This window comes from Globicephala melas, chromosome 17 (genome assembly GCF_963455315.2).
Source record: "Globicephala melas chromosome 17, mGloMel1.2, whole genome shotgun sequence".
Taxonomy (NCBI): domain Eukaryota; kingdom Metazoa; phylum Chordata; class Mammalia; order Artiodactyla; family Delphinidae; genus Globicephala; species Globicephala melas.
In genome coordinates, this window is record NC_083330.1 from 47,489,440 (window position 1) to 47,508,330 (window position 18,891).

Consider the following 18,891-nt stretch of genomic DNA (forward strand, 5'->3'; position numbering starts at 1 on the left):
TAAGAAAATATTGTATATTACAATGCAGTGGTGAGATAATATATAACAAAACTTGAAATGAGATAAAAGATATACTAAAATATGTGCCAAGCACATATTAAGCACTCAACAAAGTTAGTTGTTATAATCATTAACCCTCAGGTCGCTATCTCTGAAGGGTATATAGTTGGCAATTCAACAATAAAATCCAAGGTAATAAGAGCATTGAATTGCTAGGCAACTACAATAGAGACAAGTACTAATTGGGTATCTTTTGTGCCTCCTTGGGCAGTGAGCCTCAAATTCAATACGCATAGGAATCACCTGGGGTTCTAGTTATAAGGGGACATTCTGATTCGGTGCATCTGGGATGGGGTCCAAGGACCTGCATTGCTAACGAGCTCTCATGGGATGTCAGCACTGTGTTCCAGGGACCACACTCTGAGTGGCAAGGCCCTAGATGATGGAATGGGCTGGCAAAGGTATTTACAGATGTTCATATTACAAATCTATAAGGCTGAATTTTTTCTTCTTTAAACAAGATAACAATGAATCGATGTATCTTGCTCTTTTATGTTCAGAAATTACATTAGATAATAAATGCGTACATGGGACTTCCTTGGTGGTGCAATGGTTAAGAATCCACCTGCCAATGCAGGGGACACAGGTTCGATCCCTGGTCCGGGAAGATCCCACATGCCACGGAGCAACTAAGCCTGTGTGCCACAACTATTGAGCCTGTGCTCTAGAGCCCACGAGCCACAACTACTGAAGCCCACACTCTCTAGGGCCTGCATGCCACAGCTGCTGAGCCAGCGTGCTGCAACTACTGAAGCCCCTGTGCCTAGAGCCCGTGCGCCACAATGAGAAGCCACCACAATGAGAAGCCTGCGCACCGCAGCGAAGACCCAATGCAGCCTAAATAAATAAATAAATAATAAATTTAAAAAATAACTTTAAAAAAATAAAAATAAAAAAATAAATGCATACAGAGTAATCTTCTGTAAAAGCTCAGTGTGTCCACCAGCTCTTGTCACTCTGTACTCCCCGTGGACCTGCCCTTGGATTAGCTGATGCAGTCACCATGTGAATGGACTGACACTGCTTGACCACCTGTGAGAGGTCACATGCCAGCGATGGAACAATCTCTCGTGCTAATTTATTCTGGACCTCTGCTGCCTCTGACGATTGCACATTAGAGTATTTTCACAAGTGTTATTACGGTAAATCTGACTCAACTAGAGCATCTGGGCTGACGTTTTAAGTATTTCATGTTTACAACCCCTTTGCAAAGGGATTTAGCAACGTCCAAAAAGTAGATATGCACGTGCCCTTTGAACCATTTCCAGGTTCTCATTTCTAGGACTCTTCCCTGAGGCTACGCTTTTGTGGGAGACAGAATAATGGCACCCCAAAGATGTCCCCATAACCTGTGAATATGTTAACGCTACTTGGCAGAAGGGACTTCACCGATGTGAGTAAATTAAGGATCTTGAGATAGGGAGATTATCCTGAATTAATTAGGTGGGTTCAATGTCATCCAAGGACCCTTAAAGTAGAAGAGAGATCAGGATAATGCAATGTTCTCCATCCACCATTGCTGGCTGTGAAAATGGAGGAAGGGAGACAGGAAGCAAGGAATGTAGGTGGTCTCTAGAAGCTAGAGAAGGCAAGGAAGGGCATACCCCCTAGAGCCTCCAGAAGGAACACAGCTCTGCTAACACCTTGGTTTCAGCCCAGTGTGACCGACTGCAGACTTCCGACCTCCAGAGCTGTAAGATAATAAATTTGTGTTGCTTTAAGCCATTAGGTTTGCTGTAATTTGTTACAGCAGTAATAGGAGACTAATACACCTTCCACAAATATGAAATAGCATAGGCAAAGGACATCACTGTGGTTTTATTTGTAACAGCTAAAGACTGGAAACGACCCAAATGTCCATAATTAGAGACTAGTTGAACAAATACAGTGGCATCCTCTGCACCTGTAAACAAGAATGAGGAAGCTCTCTATACCTAATATGAGCTGACCTTTAGCACATATTTTCAAGTAGGAAAAAACAAGATACAGCACACTATGGATTTTACCTTTCAAGTAGGAAAGAAAGAGAAATAAGAATATACATGTGTTCCTTTTTCATAAAGAGAAACACTACAGGGTAGGCCAGAAATAAATTAATAAAAATAATTACTTATGGGTATTTGATGAAGAAGCTAGGGAAGGAAGCAAGATATCTCTGAGAATATATCTTTTATTTTTTTATTTATTTTTTTTGAGAATATATCTTTTAATATATCACTTTGACTTTTGGGCCAGGTAAGTGTTTTCCATATTCAAAATATAAAATTATATTTAAAAATAATTTAAAGTAAAATTAAAATATTCATATTTAATTTTAATAGTTTTCTGCCTACGATTTACATTCTAAAACCTTCCCTAGACTTACTCCGCTGCTAATGGAATTCTATCCCAATGCAACATAAATACTCAAATCGAGAAACTGTTTCCTGACAGAACTGGCAAAATCACAGATTGCTGGTGGGTTAAGATTGACCATTTCTGCTGATTTTGCTGTTTGTTAAACCATATTCTGACGTTACGGACCTGACTGACAGGCTATGGGACACGGTACACCACTTGCAAAGCAAATAGAGAAAACCAATTTCACAGAGCTAGCAACAGCGCCATCTGGTGGCAAAACCTGAAGCTATAACTTAAAATTGAAGTACAGATTCTTTTTGAAGTGGTGTGCTCGTTTATACTGAAATTATACTATATGTGGGGAAAAAAAGCAACCAGAAATGGCTGGTAGTAAGACCTTATTAACTCCTGTGTGAAACTGAGGTGACTCAATACATGATACTGATATATTACATTTAAAAATGCATTTAGCTTGCACAAAATCCTTATTGAAACTCAAGCAACAAGAAGCAATTTTGAAAAAAATTATTTTAGTGTCAATTATAGACATGCCAAATCTATTTTCATAGTTTTTAAGATCGATGTTATAAAAATGCAGCCAGTTTCAGGTTAAAAAAACAAACAGCCAGGATGATTTACACAACTACTTCTGATTATCCGGGTTCCTAAAAGTGAGAGATAGAAACGACTACCACATCCCAGGAGGGTCTAAACTATTGACTAAAACACACCTTATTTGTCTTTCATTCTTCCTTTCCCAGTACAGGCTAATGAATAAAATTATTTCCATGTTCAATTCTTATCAAAAATAGGAGATTTTCTCCTTCTTTTAAGATGACTGTTTACACATAAAATTACACTATCGAAGTGAGGCAATTAAGCAATTTGGAGTAAACATAACTTTGCTTTAAAAATCTTATAATAATTGTCATAAAAACACTATTTGGATAATTGCTTCAATCGCGCCAACAATCAAGTTGCTGTGAGATGAATCAATTCGATTCAAAAGGAATTTGTGGAGCACCTACTGTGTGCCCTGCCTGACCCTGATTCAGGTACTGGAAGGGCTAGTGGAGGTGCCTAAAAGCCAGGGAAGCTTCTATAAAGTTCACTGGAGAGTTGGCAGTTAGTGGTGTGAAGGGCGGGGCTTGCGGCTGAAGAGGGCAGAAACAGACAGACGTGTAAGGCTGCGAGAACACAGAAAGGATGCTAATAAAAAGGGAGGAAGAAACGTTGGGATTGGGATTGACATATATACACCCATATGTATAAAACATAATAGGAACCTTCTGTATAAAAAAATAAAATTCAAAATAAAAAAGAAAGAAAAGTTGTGGGAATTCATGGGCAACTTTCTGATAAGCAAAAGCAGAGGTTGGCATTATTTTACCTTACACTTTAGCTAACAGTACTAGTTGTAAGCGAGGCTACAGTTCAGGAATTACCATCCCTCCTGGCATCTGCTATCACCCTTGCTGCGGACTTGCTCATCACGTGCACGACGCACAGAGGGCAGTTCACGGCGCCGGCTATGGTGATGGCTCTCAGCGTGGCTTCTGCCTCCACCGCTTCTGGGCGGCCCAGCTCATGGCCCTCAGGACCCGTTATCCCCAAAGCCAACATCTTCTTTGCTCCCTAAAAAAGGCAGCAGGAACATACACACCGGTGAGAAAGGTTTACTAACGACAACTCCTACAATTTTGTTGTGAAACGAATGCACTGCCAGGCTTTTATTTTAGATCTATTAGGTATAGGTGTGTGTGAATGTGTGCGTAGACTGTGTGTGTTTTGGGTAAAAATAATCTACTACTCTCAAAGCATATGTTAATTTTTCATATACACATTTCACAATCAAATTATTTTGATTGAAAAGGTGACAAAGATATGAGGTCTGTTCTAATCACAGTCTTTGAAAAGTAGTGTCCATATTTAAGACTTTTTATTGGTTCAGAACAAAATATAATAAAGTATTCTAGTCCCCCATATTATATCCTTGATGAAGCGACTCATGCGATTACGTAGTTAGTTCTATGTTTTACTGATTCATTCTCTTCATTGCCTTCTTCCCCGATCCACGGAGTGATATTAGACCAGTATTTCCTCTCTCCAAAAGGGTTATTCCTTCCTTACAAAAAAGTCCAGAAGTCAAGACTCAGAGTGTCAAAATGACTCACCTGGTGTCACACAGCTAGGAGGCGGAAGAGTCCAGTTTAAACCTGGTGTGTTTGAGCTTACAGCTCACGTTTTCCTCTTATCAACCCCCCTGCCCACCGCCCACCCCCCATCCCGGCCACGGGGCCTCCATCTCACTGACTTTAATGGGAACTGAGCCCAGGGAGACAGAAAGATCAGCTAATATAAAGGGTAAGAGACAGCTCTTTAAATCTTGCAGATGGTGTACCCTTTGGGCATTAATAACAGAATTAACATGAGAAATATCATCTAGATTCCTCCGCAGCACATTTTAATACCCAGTTTCTGAAAAGAATGGGGCTTTAAACAGCTACCTAATGCACTGCTTTAGTCATCAGATTTCACCGATGTCCACACTTTGGCATTTTGAACCAGCAGCTTGAGCTACCTAAAAAAAAAAAAAAAATGCTGGGGACACAAAGAAAAATATTTGTGTTTTTAGAATAAACCTTGTCTGAGATCTAAAAACTGATCTGAAAAAGGGAACTCCTCATTCCAATACATATGCCACCTGCAAAAAACTCAGAGCCGGACAGCAAGTAATTCAAGTCAAGTGTTTCCAAGCCACATAAAATCAGTTTCTGAATTTCCTTTCTTCCAATCCATTAAAGGAATTTACCTACCTGGGGCCAGTCGTCCTCACCTTAAGTTATGGCCATTTTCATTTCTGTGGAAGCTAGGAAGGCAGTTACTTACCTCTGCAATTAGGTCTCCATTTTCTGCATGAACTTCAGCAATGGCTCCAATTTCCTTGCACCAGGAGAAGACCTTGTACAGCTCCACATCTCTCAGCATGTACAGATCTCTATAGGCCATAAACACCTTGAAGGAGTTCACACCTTTATCCTGGGTAAGGATTTTCATTTCTTCTTTAACCTAAAAGGGCACAAAACCCACAGCAGAATGTCACTCTTTAATTTAAAGATAATATCAGCATTCTCCAAATTCTTGCATTCAGAAGAAAGTGAAGTAAAATAAGGACATCAGTTGGACTCCAGAAAAATGTAATGAAGGTCTTGATCTTTCCCCTAGGTTAGACCTCATTTCATCTGATGAATTGCTGTTGTTACGATACTTTTATTTTTAAACATTATTTATTTATTTTGGCTGCTCTGGGTCTTAGTTGCGGCAGGCGGGATCTTTAGTTGCGGCATGTGGGGTCTAGTTCCCTGACCAGGGATCGAACCCAGGCTCCCTGCATTGGGAGTGCAGAGTCTTAGCCATTGGACCACCAGGGAAGTAAGTCCCTACAATACTTTAAGTCATGAAACAGTTAATAGTATTTCCCCCAAATACTTCACTGTTAAACTTTATGAAATTCTCAGCATCTATCTCCTGATGAGAAGAAATTATTCTAGAACATGAAAACGAAGCCACTGGCAGCAACAGAGGCAATTTTGTCTCTAGAAGGAATCAGAGCTAATGTGAAGTAAGGGTTTGGGGTCAAATCTGAAACCTACAGGATGAGTTCAGAGATGCAGGTAGTGGAAGATGCAGACTGAGCCACTGGCAGCTCCTGGGAGTTGAGTGACTCTGGACCTGTCAGAAGCCTCAGGAGCCTTCTGGGTTGCCAACTAAAAGGTTCTGATCACCGATTCCGATGTGTGGAGGTGGGGAGGTTCCCCACCCTCACCAAGCGGCTCTCCAGACACCAGCTGGGGGGTATCCCACAATTAAACTCAATTTTCACACTATCTACCTGCACCAGGTAGACTGCACTGTGTTCCGCAAGTTAAGGGTTCAGTGCTATGGGGTGTCCAGGTTGTCACCTGCACTTCTGACCAACTGGCTATAAGTGAGAGCTTCCCACAACCCCCTCCTCGGATTCAATTAATTTGCTAAAGCGGTTCACAGAACTCAGAGAAACATTTTACTTACTGGATCACCAGCTTATGATAAAAGGATACGATAAAGGATATAGATGAACATCTGGATGGAAGAGGTATGTCCTAGGGCAAGGAATGGGGAAAGGGCATGGGGCTTGAATGCCCTCTCTGAGAGCGCCACTCTCCCCAAATCTCCAATTGCCCAGCATCCTGGAAGCTCTCCAAATCCTATCCTTTTAGGTTGTGGCGGAGGCTCAATTACACAGTCATGACTGATTAAAGCATTGGCCACTGGGGACTGATCCAGCCTCCAGCCCCTCTCCCCTCCCCTCCAGGTCAGCTGGGTGGGACTGAAATTTTCAACCCTCTAATAATACAGTTGGCTCCTGGGGCAATCAGTCCCCATCTTTAGGTGGGGTCTAAAAATCACCTCTTTACCATAATAAAAGACACCTTTGTTGCTGTCATCACTTAGGAAATTCCAAGGGTTTTAGGAGCTCTGTGCCAGAAATAGGGACGGAGACCAGATATGCATTTCTTATTATAAATCGCAACATCACACCAACGGTAAGGGACAAGTTAAGATCAAAACTAGCTTAGTAATTGCCCTTGCAGGTCCAATTCTAGTCTCAACAAAGACTAAAAACTTCAAAGGAAAAGTCAGAAGACGATCAAATAAAATTGCTTGAATTTCTACATGTTAAAAAAAAAAACCACACACACACATACATATATATAACATAAAATATAAAACAGAAATATATGACAAAACATAAAAATATATAACAGACAGGATTATAGCTCTTAGGTAATAAAAAATTTAAAAAGAGTTATTGCTTTTTCTACTTGATAAGAAAAACCCTAACATTCTAGGTAAAAAAATGTTACAGTTCAAACAGTAAATACAAATGACTAATAAACATGGAAAAAACGTTAACTTTCCTACTGATTAAAAAGTATAAAATAGGGACTTCCCTGGTGGCACAGTGGTTAGGAATCCACCTGCCAATGCGGGGGACATGGGTTCGATCCGGGAAGATCCCACATGCCACGGAGCAACTCAGCCCGTGCGCCACAACTGCTGAGCCTGTGCTCTAGAGCCCACGAGCCACAACTACTGAGCCTGCGAGCCACAACTACCGAAGCCCACGTGCCTAGAGTCTGTGCTCCACAACGGGAGAAGCCACTGCAATGAGAAGCCCACACACAGCAATGAAGAGTAGCCCCCGCTCACCAGAAGTAGAGAAAGCCCGCGTGTAGCAACAAAGACCCAACGCAACCATAAACAAACAAATAAATTTATTAAAAAAAAAGTACAAAATAAAACAACGCAATTTTTCCCTACTGAATCAGCAAAGTTTTAAAAATGACAATATCACATGTTAAGTTACTCACTTCCACCACTATTTATTCCTTTACTAATTTTCCTTACTTTCCTCCATAGCGCTTTATCACCTGGCATATAATATAGTTATCTGTTGATGGCCTGCCTCCTCCTCTAGAATTTCCACCCCGTAAGAGCAGGGCCTTTGTACAGTTTGTCCATTGCTATATCCTAGAATAGTGCCTGGTCCATAGTGGCCACTCAGTAGCTTTTTGTTGGATGAATAAATGCATGAAAAGGAACGGCAAACACCAAAATGCTGAGAATGGCATCACTGAAATGATGGAATGGGTTCCAAGATCCATTAAGCGACGACAGCAAGGGCAGGACTTGCGATAGTGTGCCTCATTTTTTTAAGCTTCTTTATAAGTTCATATTTTCTACCATGAGTCTATTACTTTTATAGTCAGAAAAAAATTGCTTTAAACGTTGTTGGAATATTCACGCGATGGGGTTCCCAAAGGGAGTTATGATCTGCATTGCTCAGATGAAATACCTATTACTCCCTGAGTAGAAGAGCCTTTCTGAAGGTGGCCTCGTTAAACATCCCTGCCATCCACATCCGTATCCACGGGTAAGTCTCACTAGACTGTATCGCTCTCGCACCATCAGCATCACCTGGGAGCTTGTTAGAAATGCAGAACCTCAGGCCCTGCCCCAGACCTACTGTGATGGGTTGACTGTGTCCCCCCCAGATTCATATGTTGAAGTCCTAACCCCCAGTACCAAATGTGACCTCGCTTGTGTAAAAAATTAATAAATAGAAACCTCAATTAAGCGGATGTCGGGAGACCAGAAGGGGGAGCTCTCACACCTGCATGTCAACACAGGGAAAAAAAAAAAAGACTCCTTTCTTGGCAAGGACTCAGCCAATGAAACGTCACGGACTCTTTGTTTACTACAGCCCCCCCCCCCCCAGCTTCCTTACCCCCTCGAGGAAAGCCTGCTCCTTCCCTTGCCCTGCGGGGACTTGCACGTGGCTCGCCAAGCTTGCAGACCCTGAACTGCAATTCTCTGCTGATTCCAAATAAACCCATCTTTGCTGGAGAAATACCCAGCAGTCTGTTTGTTTCAGGTCAACATTTGGAAATAGGGGCATTGCAGATGTAATTAAGATGAGGTCAGCAGGGTGGACCATAATCCAATAAGATTGGTGTCTTTGTTAAAAGGGGAAATTTAGACACACACACACACACACACACACACACACACACACACACAGAGAACATCATGTAAAGATGATGGCAGAAATTCAGGTGATGCTCCTTCAAATCAAAGAATACCAGAGATTGTCAGGAAACCACCAGAAGCTGGTGAGAGGCATGAAAGAGATTCTTCCTTACAGCCCTTGGAAGGAATCAACACTGCCAACACCTTGATCTCAGACTTTTAGCCTCCGGAACTGTGAGACAGTACACTTCTGCTGTTTCAGCCACCCAGTTTGTAGTTCTTTGTTGCAGCAGCCCTAGCAAACTAATACACTTACTGAACATAATCTGTGTTTTAACAATATTCACCAGGTAATCATTTGCATATTAAAGTGTGAGGAACACTGGTAAGGGCAAACATCTTCACCTTTGCTCTATCTTATAAAACAAGAGAGGGAGGAAAGGAGGAAGGGAGAAGGGAAAGGAGGAAGGGAGATAGAGAGGAAGGACGGGAGGGAGGGAGGGAAGAAGGAAGGTAGGAAGGTAGGAAGACCCTAAAAGCACGAAAGAGATCAGATGCCTCATTTAGAATGGCGTTTCTGGGGAAAAATTAACTTTTTCTCTGGACTATAAACCTTGCTATTACGTTTGCTGAACTATCTGTTAAAGACTGATTACTTGTTTTATATTAACTTGGTGTCTACAGTCCAAATTTTGGGAGGAAGGAGGGACATAAGTTACATGGTAACTTCAAATAAAGCCATCCCATGAGCCCTTTCTGGCAAAACGAGTTCTGAATTAAGTTCAATGTGGAAAAACATGTTATTGATTTAAACCACAAGTCAAAGTTCCTTCCAAAGTACACATACATGTTTTCACGGGAAAAAAAATAAACATTTTAACATCTCTCAAAACTGTCTTTTCTGTCTGAATCATGTTATCATTTCTGCCATGACCTAAATCATTAGCAGATGCGGAAGGTTGTGTAAGCTGTTTTGAAATGCTTTGACCAGGTGTTGATGTTAGCAGAGCACCAGGTTAGTGCACAGCTAGGAGAAGGCCTTGAACACATTCCCAGTCTGTCCCTTCCTTGGTTTTTTCCCAGATATTAAAAACATTTGTAACTAAAGTTTCGATCTCTGGGAAAACACTGCTTAAAAGTGTCCTGTATTGTTAAGTTGAGAAGTCCAGTACTTAAAAAAAAATTACATTTAAAGTATTTACAATTCATGAATTAAATATTAGGAAAGTCTTTTGTGAATGAGTATAAGGGATTTATCCTACCACTTTCATACGCCTTAAATTTTTTTTTAGTTTTCTAAGTTGATAATACCTCACATGATTTAAAATTCAAACAGTACAAAAGAGTATGCAGTGAAAAGTCTTCCCTCCAACTCTGACTTCCAGGAAGCCACCAACATCACCAGTTTCTTACGTTTTGACATTGCCTGTTCCTTGACCTTTGCACAGAACAAGGACTAAAGGACTAAATGGAAGAAACTGGATCCCCAGTGGTTCACCTGCTCGCTCCACCATGTCACCGCCACATGAAGGCTGTAGTCACAGCAGACTTTGGGATCAGCCCAGCTTCGCCAGGTCTCGAAGGCCTCGATGAGGGAGTGGCCTTTGTGAGGAATGGCAAAATCAATGATCATGGTGGTGCCGCCTGCCAGGGCAGCCTGCAATCACAAAAGAGTTTCAACAGGTTAGCCATCAGTTTTCTAGCTGAGTCATTTATCCCCTTGAACAACAGGCATTCGCAAGCACTTGGGCAAACTTGATGGGTCCGGGAAATTGCACAAAGATGCTGCCTGTTTAAAAGATCTAGAGAGACGTGAATAGATGTTCCATAAATTAAAGTCTGAAGTATTAAAAGAGCTGGAATTGCTTCTGCAAAATGAATGACACGTCTGATGAAATGAAAACGGCTTTGACCAAAGAAAATAGTGAAGGCTGTAAAGTAAAACCAAAATGGAAAAACGGAGAAGATTCAAACATTTTTCTTCTCAAGAAAACATCATTGTACAATCCACTTCATTAGAATCAATCTTGGTGAACTGTATCTCTAACTACACTGTGTTCCACACAGAATCCTGGGAGACTCACGTGATTCCCACCTGACCCTCATTCCCCACAACCAACTGGTGACTCCTTAATCTTTCCTTAATTCTCAACTGTCCCCTCTAATCCATCTCCAATGCTCTGGTCTTAATGTCACCCCTCAGCTTGATCTTTATGTCCCCAGTTTTGCTCTTACTTCCTCCAATGCAAACCCCTTTTGCAATTAGGGGGAAATTCCAAAGCACAGACGTGACCCCTTGACTCCAAGACTTAAAACTGAATGCTTCTCACTGCCCCTGGAATAGCATGGAATCTTTTTAACATGATCTACAAGGCCTTGCACGATCTGCCTCGAAGCTTCTATTTCCCCTGGCATATTACACTATGTTACATTACAACTGGATTAAAAACTATTAAGTTATTAAATCATTGACTAATTACTGACTTTGATTTCATTTAAACTAAGATTAAAAGATGGTTAAATGTGTTTTTAACTGCTGTGTTCAGACAATGTAGGTGAAAAAAAAAAAAAACATAGGCAGGGATATAGTAGTGCACTGGTTAAGGGCGCCGACCAAAGAGGCTTATTGGTTCCAGGGCACAGCTCAGATTCAGCACTTGTCAGCTATGGTACTCTGAGCAATTCCTTAACCGCTTCCTTCCCTCCTTCCTCCCTTCCTTCCCTCCTTCCTCCTTCCCTTCCTTCCTTAATTCGTTCCTTCCTTCTTTCCTTGTACAGTATTGTTCTGTACATTCTGCACATTTGATCCCCAGAACTTATTCATCTTATAACTGGAAGGCTGTGTCCTTTGATCAACAGCTCCCCATTCCCCCCATGCGCCCCAGCCCCTGGCAACCACCATTCTACTCTTGGTTTCTCTGAGTCTGGCTTTTTTAGATTCCACATATAAGTGAGATCATATAATATCTGTGTTTCTCTGTCTGACTTACTTCACTTAGCACAATGTCCTCAAGGTCCATCCACTTTGTCACAAATGGCAGGACTTCCCTCTTTCTGGATAATATTCCAGTGTAGACATACACCATATTTCCTTTATCCACTCATTCACAGATGGACACGTTAACTTATCTATATCTAGACTATTGTGAATAATCCTGCAATGAACATGCGAGTGTAGACAGCAATTTCTTAACCTCTGTGTGCCTTTGATTCCTAACCTGTAAAGTGAGGACAGTAATTGTACCTGAACCCTAGGGTTGTTGGGAGGATTGAATTGGCGTGACGTATATAAAGTGCTTAATACAGTGTCTGACTCATGGTAAGTGCTTCATAGGCTTCAGCCCACAAGGAGTGATGAGCCTTTGCACCACTGCTCTAGAATCAGGCATTTCCCCACTTTTCATACATTGACTCATCTCACCACCAGAAACATGGTCATGTTACAACAAAAAAGGGAGTGCCACCAGCTTCCCTCCCAGGTCTGCACCCCTGTCACCCTCCCCCCCACTCACGGCCCCCCAGACATGCCGAGTGCTCCCAAGGTCCCAGCTGCTACATTAGCTCCATTCTATCTCCTTGTTCTTGCTTACTGCAATGGATTTTTATTTTTCCTTAAGTCACTTGGTCCCACTCCAACTCTTTTTGCTCTCAAAAATCTCACTATTTATACAGGATCCTGTACCTTATCTTTAGAAAACAACTGCCTTATGCATGGCAAAACAATACATATTTGCATTTCTTAAGAAATCCCTATTGGTATAATGACAATTCCAGAAAAAATTCCTTAGGCTCTATATTTTTATTTGAATGCAGATTAACCTTCTCACTTTCCCCCTTCTAAAATGTCTTCTCACAGGTACCCCTTGAGGCTGAAGGGCATTTTGCTAAGAGTGCTGTTAATTAAAGTGTCGGAAGAAAGTACTTTTTTAGTGTCTACTGAACTAGAAAATCAAGCTTAAAGAGCAATTCTTTCCATATTAAATGTCTATCACATGCAGGATGTGGGGAAACTAAATACAGTGCTGGTAGAAATATAAATAAAATGATGCAGCCACTGTGGAAAATAGTTTGGCAGTTCCTCATAGAGTTACCATATGACCCATCAATTCCACTCCTAAGTATATACTCAAAAGAAATGAAAACATGTCCACACAAAAACTTGTACACAAATATTCAGAGCAGCATTATCCATAATAATCAAAAAGTGGCAACAACCCAAATGCCCATCTACTGACGAATGGATAAACAAAACGTGGTCTATTCATACAATGGAGTACTATTTGGCCATACAAAGGAGTGAGGTTCTGATGCACTTGCTACAACTTGGATGAACCTTGAAAACATGACGCTAAGTGAAAGAATCCAGTCACAAAAGATCACATATCATATGATTCCGTTTATATGAAATGTCCAGAAGAGATAAATCCATAGAGACAGTAAGTAGAATAGTGGTTGCCTGGAGCCAGGGCTTGGGGAAAGTTGGGGTGCTATCTAAAGGGTATGGGCTTCTTTCTGGGGAGATAAAAATGTTCCAAAATTGATTGTGGTGATGGTTGCACAGCTCTGTGAACATACGAAAGAACGTTAAACTGTACACTCTAAATGGCTAACTGGTATTGTATATCAATTACATCTTAATAAAATTATTACCAAAAAACTGTCTACCCAAGTAAGCCATTACAGGGAGTGAGTGGGCTGTTACACACAATGCAATGAAAAGTCTTCCCTCCAGTTCTGACTTCCAGGAAGCAACCAACATCACCAGTTTCTTGTGTTTTGACACTGCCCATTTCTTGATCTGCCCATTTCTTGATCTTGTACAGAGCAAGGACTAAGGGACTAAATGGAAGAAACTGGACCCCCCAGTGGTTCACCTGGTCACTCCACCATGTGACACACTAATAATCAGACACACACAAATAATCAGACCATCTAGAGGGGGAGACAGAAACAGGCACAAACAACTATAATAAAATAATCAGATGGTATTAATAGGTAGCAAGTACACTTCCATAGTAAATGTGATATAGGAATTGCTAAAGGGGAGTTAAAATTGATAAGCTCCCTAGAAGAGGAAAAGACTCCTGGGAATTCAGAGGAAGCTGGGATTTGAATTAGCATTAGGACATAAATGTGCAGTTGCCAATAAGGGTAATAGTATCTAACTTGTAGTGAGCGCTTATTATGTGCCAGGAACTATACTGATGTTCTAAGTGCTTTCACCATCTCATGAGCTCTGCAGCAGGTCGCACTGTTAACTCCTTTTTAGAGTTGAGGAAACTGAGAACAGCACCGTGAAGTAACTCCCCACCTCTCACAGCTAGAGAACAACAAAGGCAAGACTGGACCCAGGTCATTGGGCTCCAGAGCCAGTGCTTTCAGTAACAGTTGACAGCAGGGGGGAAACTCTGAGAAAAGGGTCCGTGAGGAAGCATCAGCAGCAGAGTGGTAAAGGGCAGAATGTACACGCAAAAGAGAAACAGACTCACAGGTAGAGAACACAAACTTGTGGTTATCAAAGGAGAGAAGGAAGATGGGGAGGGACAAATTAGAAGTATGGGATTAAGAGATACAAACAACTATGTATAGAACAGATAAGCAACAAGGATACACTGTACAGCCCAGGGAATTATACCCATTATCTTGTAATAGCCTATAATGGAGTATAATCTGCAAAAACACTGACTCACTGTGCTGTACACCTGAAACCAACGTACTACCGTACACCAACTGTACTTTAAAAACAGATGACTGGGATGTGTGAAGCAATGGTTCCCAGAAGAAGGCAAGGCAGTGGCTGGCTGTCTAAGGGGGTGACGGGAGTCCAGGAGCTGATTTTGACTGCAGTGACTGAGAGGTGGCAGACGAGGGGCCAGAGGAGGGCAGCCGATCTGGTCTTTGGAGGGAGCATGAATTCTGTGGACACCCTGAGCATGAGGTGCTCGGGCACATGTCCACTCTGTGTGTTTACAGACAGAGAAACGCAGCCCTGATGCTGACGAACACTCAAACGCAGGAGGAGGACGTGGCAGTCACCTTGCAGAGGATGCCAGAGGGGTCCCAAGGTCAGGGGAAATAACCGGAGAGAGCGAAGCCACGGCGACATGCTCCAGAACATGCCAACCCTTAGCAAGAAAACAAAACAGGTCTGAGCCACTGGCTGTGTCTGGGTGGAGTGACTACGGATCCTTTTAATTTTCCTCTAGTTACATTTTCTCTTCAATAGTTGCTACATTTTCTATAACAAAGCCTAACTTTCAAAAGAAGAAAAAATAAAGATTTTACATATATGTGATACAAATCCAGGTATGCATGTATATGCCATATAAACTAAGTAGCTCAACTTCGATGGGCCTCCTATGAGACTGAAGATGTGACGGTCAAATGGCCACTTTGTTTTTTAACTACAGCAAATTGAAATTCCTGGGGCTATCATTTAAAAGCCCATAAATAAGGATTTATCCCAGCTGCTCTGTCTCCCTAATGAACAGAAAAGGAGCAGCCACTCGTCTTCTTTGGTTTCTTCTCGTCCTGTTTCTCCTCCCTAACTTCCTCCTTCTTCTCACCCCAAAACGGGAACAGATCTAGAAAAACTATAGTGCCTGGGACAGGACAGCCTGGGCCAATCCTAGGCAGTGGATTGATAACGGAACCTGTCTTTTTCCAAACCCCTGGGGCTTTATCCATCCACCTGCCGCAGGGATCCTGGCTGCTACCCTGGGACCTGGCAAACAGTGGTCGGGCACTGTCAGCGCCCCAGTCTCCTTTGAACCTCTTTCTTCCTCCTGCCTCTTCGGTTCTCTCTGGTTACCCAGGGTCCCTTGGCTGCCCAAAGTTATCTCAAACCCCTGACTATTACTTCAAGGTCTGAAATGTTCCCTTCTTTCCACTGGATCCGGGGAGCCACGTGCCAGAGCTGCAGTTCTGTAATCCCACTTAGAGGGGACACCAGGAGGTTTGTGAAGGAGACCTGCCCCTCCCGGGAAGTATCTGCCTCTTGAAAGAAGAGCTTGTTCAAACGCCCGGTCCTGGGTTAAGCATCTTACACACATTAGCTCATTGAATGAAGCCTTGCTATGGTCCTGAGAGGTAAAATTGCTTTTCTTATTTTACAGTTGAGGATACTGAGGCTCAGAGAGGTCAAATGACTCTCCAGGGTCACACAGCTGGTGAATTCTCACTGGGAACATGGAGGAGGACAGAGCTTTGAGCAGGAGCTCTTACATTCAGCCTACTCTGGGCCTCAACCCTAGGCAGGCCATTCCCCCTTATCCGATCTTCCACTTAGTGTGATCTGACTTCCAGCCTGTTGCCCCGGGTCATCAGTGAATCGTTACTTGGAGAAAGGCATAAGTTGGTAAAATGAATCAAGCATTTAGGAAACCCAAAGCCATACCAAGACAAAACAAGTCCCATCAAATTATAAATTGTAAATTCACAAATGAGACACAACTGTATTAAGCTCACGTGATGTTCATCACTGCAACAACTGCCATTGAAATAATGCGCCCCTAAAAGAGTTATTACAAGGAAAGGCCCATATTAGTGCTTCTTGGCCTTCACACACTTGTTAGCCGTGGGATAATTAACTTTACCCAGCAAACCAACTCATCCGAACATCTCATTCCTAGCCCACCTTGGATATTTTCAGTATTCATTGAATTGCTTTTAACATCAGATGCTTCTAGATCCACTTCACAAAATGTTCACCAGGGTCAACGTCTGAAGAATGAAGAGAGTTTACGGGAGGGGGAACCAGTAAAGGGTGAAAATTTCTTTCATATTCTTATACAAAACCTAATTGTTTCCTTTGTATTGCTGACTGACTTCTCCTTTATTTGTCAGTCAGCCAAACAAAATGCGTTTGCCTTTTCTAATCTTGGCTCATAAATCAGTTCTTTCGGCTCCTAATTACTTTGGCTGTTCTCCCTTGAAAATCTTCCAATCTATCTAAAACCTTCTCTTGAGAGGAAAAGAGCATGTGCTGTCTTAGGTGGAAACGTGATAGAACATAAATTGGGATAAACTCTTAACCAAAAGTGGGGTCATAATATGACAGAACACAAGATTTTATTTAAGACTGTATTAGGTTGTAAATCATTATTGAAAGCATCCCAAAGATTTTCTTTCCTTTTATGGTGTCACTGAATTTTCATTTCTAAGCTCATCCTAGAACAAACAAGTAACTTTGTTTCACTAAAATTTATCAGAGGACCTGCTCGACCCAAATAAAACAAAAAGAAATCCAGCAGTACATTTGAGCCTTAGGGAGAAAAACAAGTGGCTGAATTTTCAGATTTCTCATAGTCACTAAGACTTATGAAAACAAACTTCATGATCCCAGTTTACGTTCCAACTCTAGAAGCATATCCAGCTTTGTAAAGATGTCCTCCACAGTGCCTCTCCACACTCCTTGCCGCCCCAAATGTGAAACATTAATCACACCGTCACCCATCCCACTGTGCAAACCACAGACTCAAGAGGCACCCTTGACGTCTACCTGTTCCCTTCCCTACATCCCCAAATCCAATCCATCAGCAACCTATCCCCTCCCCTACATACTCCATGAGTCTCCATACTTCCTGCATCTGCACCTCCGTTGCCCTGTGCCACCCTCATCTTCTGACTAGACTAGACCAGCTAGTCTGGGCCACTTCCAAGCTGTTATTGACTTCCCTCTGCTCTCAGGATGAAGAAAACAATTATTACACAGCCCATAAAGCCCTGCACGATCTGAGTTCCTTTCCACCTCAGAGAGACGAGTCACCCATACTCTTCTCTCCCTGTCCCCTCTCTACCTAGTCCAGTGACTCTTAACCGTGGCTGCACACTGGCATGGTCTAGGGAACTTTCATCTGGCTGTGTGGTTTCTAAAATCCTTCTATGAAAATGTTACTGTAGAATGTAGACTCTGAGCACACTTGAAAGCTGAACGCTCAGTTTTGTCCCAAGCCCATTACCTAATCAGCGTTAACCAGGACTTTTAACAAAACAGAATTACAGTCTATTTCTACATCTATGCCTCCAATAATTTCCTGTTTTTAAGAAAAGACTATGGTTTGTTTTATTTTAAGCTTTTACGTGTGAACAGATCCTCAGGGCTCAGGAACTCATGACTATCACTATAACGTGAAATTCCTCTATTAGATGCAATGAAACATAACAGAAAAATTGCAGTGTCCTCCCTCAACTGTTACGTGACATCTGAATAAAAGCACAAGACGGTGTTGAGGAGAAGGCTCTGGGGAGTGGCAGAGGCTCACTTATTGGAAATGCAGCCCAGCGATGCCAGCAATTAGGAATGGTGACCAAGCACAAGGGAAAACGCCAGGTCAAAACCTGTTTACTCAAAAATAGTCACAAATTGTCCAAGTTAAGTCTACAAGTCCAAAAGTCCACTGTATATAATTTATTATTAAAGCCAAGATAAATTAGAACCCCATATACCTCCAGTCTGTCTGCCATTGCGAGCAAAGACCACAGTTTGCATCTCTATAACCCCAACCATAATGCCTGGCACGCAGTGGGTTTCCAAGAACGATTTGTTGACTGAATTCATGGAACGTAACTATCAACTTGAAAATTCCTTGGCTTAAGGTTATTCCATATTAGACGGCAGTGACAAGGTCCAGAATGTGCCACTGTGGCATAAAAATCATTTTGAGCTGCAGGCATTTGAGAATAGGCTTTTTTTCCTGAACTCCCTTACCTGCCTAAAAGCAGAGCTTTTCAAAAGAACTGAATTGTCATAAATGCCTCTCCAGGAAGATGACTCTTACCACCTGAGACTAGAAGCCTGCACTGCACCTAAATAGACCTCGTCATGAACTATCGTATCGCCAGCTATTCCCCTAAGAACCCACTGGTCTTTCCTAAAAGTCATTTGTTTTTCCATAGGTGCCCTTCTTCCCCTCCCCT

General features: G+C 42.1%; 1 protein-coding gene across 1 annotated transcript in view; it reads right to left on the bottom strand.

The window, feature by feature from the left end:
• Positions 1-18,891, bottom strand: part of DPYS (dihydropyrimidinase) — an 86,955-nt gene that overhangs the window by 62,318 nt on the left and 5,746 nt on the right. The window contains exons 2-4 of the mRNA XM_030863075.2: positions 10,472-10,630; positions 5,290-5,469; positions 3,846-4,035 (exon numbers count right to left, since the gene is read on the bottom strand). Of these exons, the coding sequence (XP_030718935.1) occupies positions 3,846-4,035; positions 5,290-5,469; positions 10,472-10,630 (529 nt within the window). The remainder of the gene's footprint in view (positions 1-3,845; positions 4,036-5,289; positions 5,470-10,471; positions 10,631-18,891) is intronic.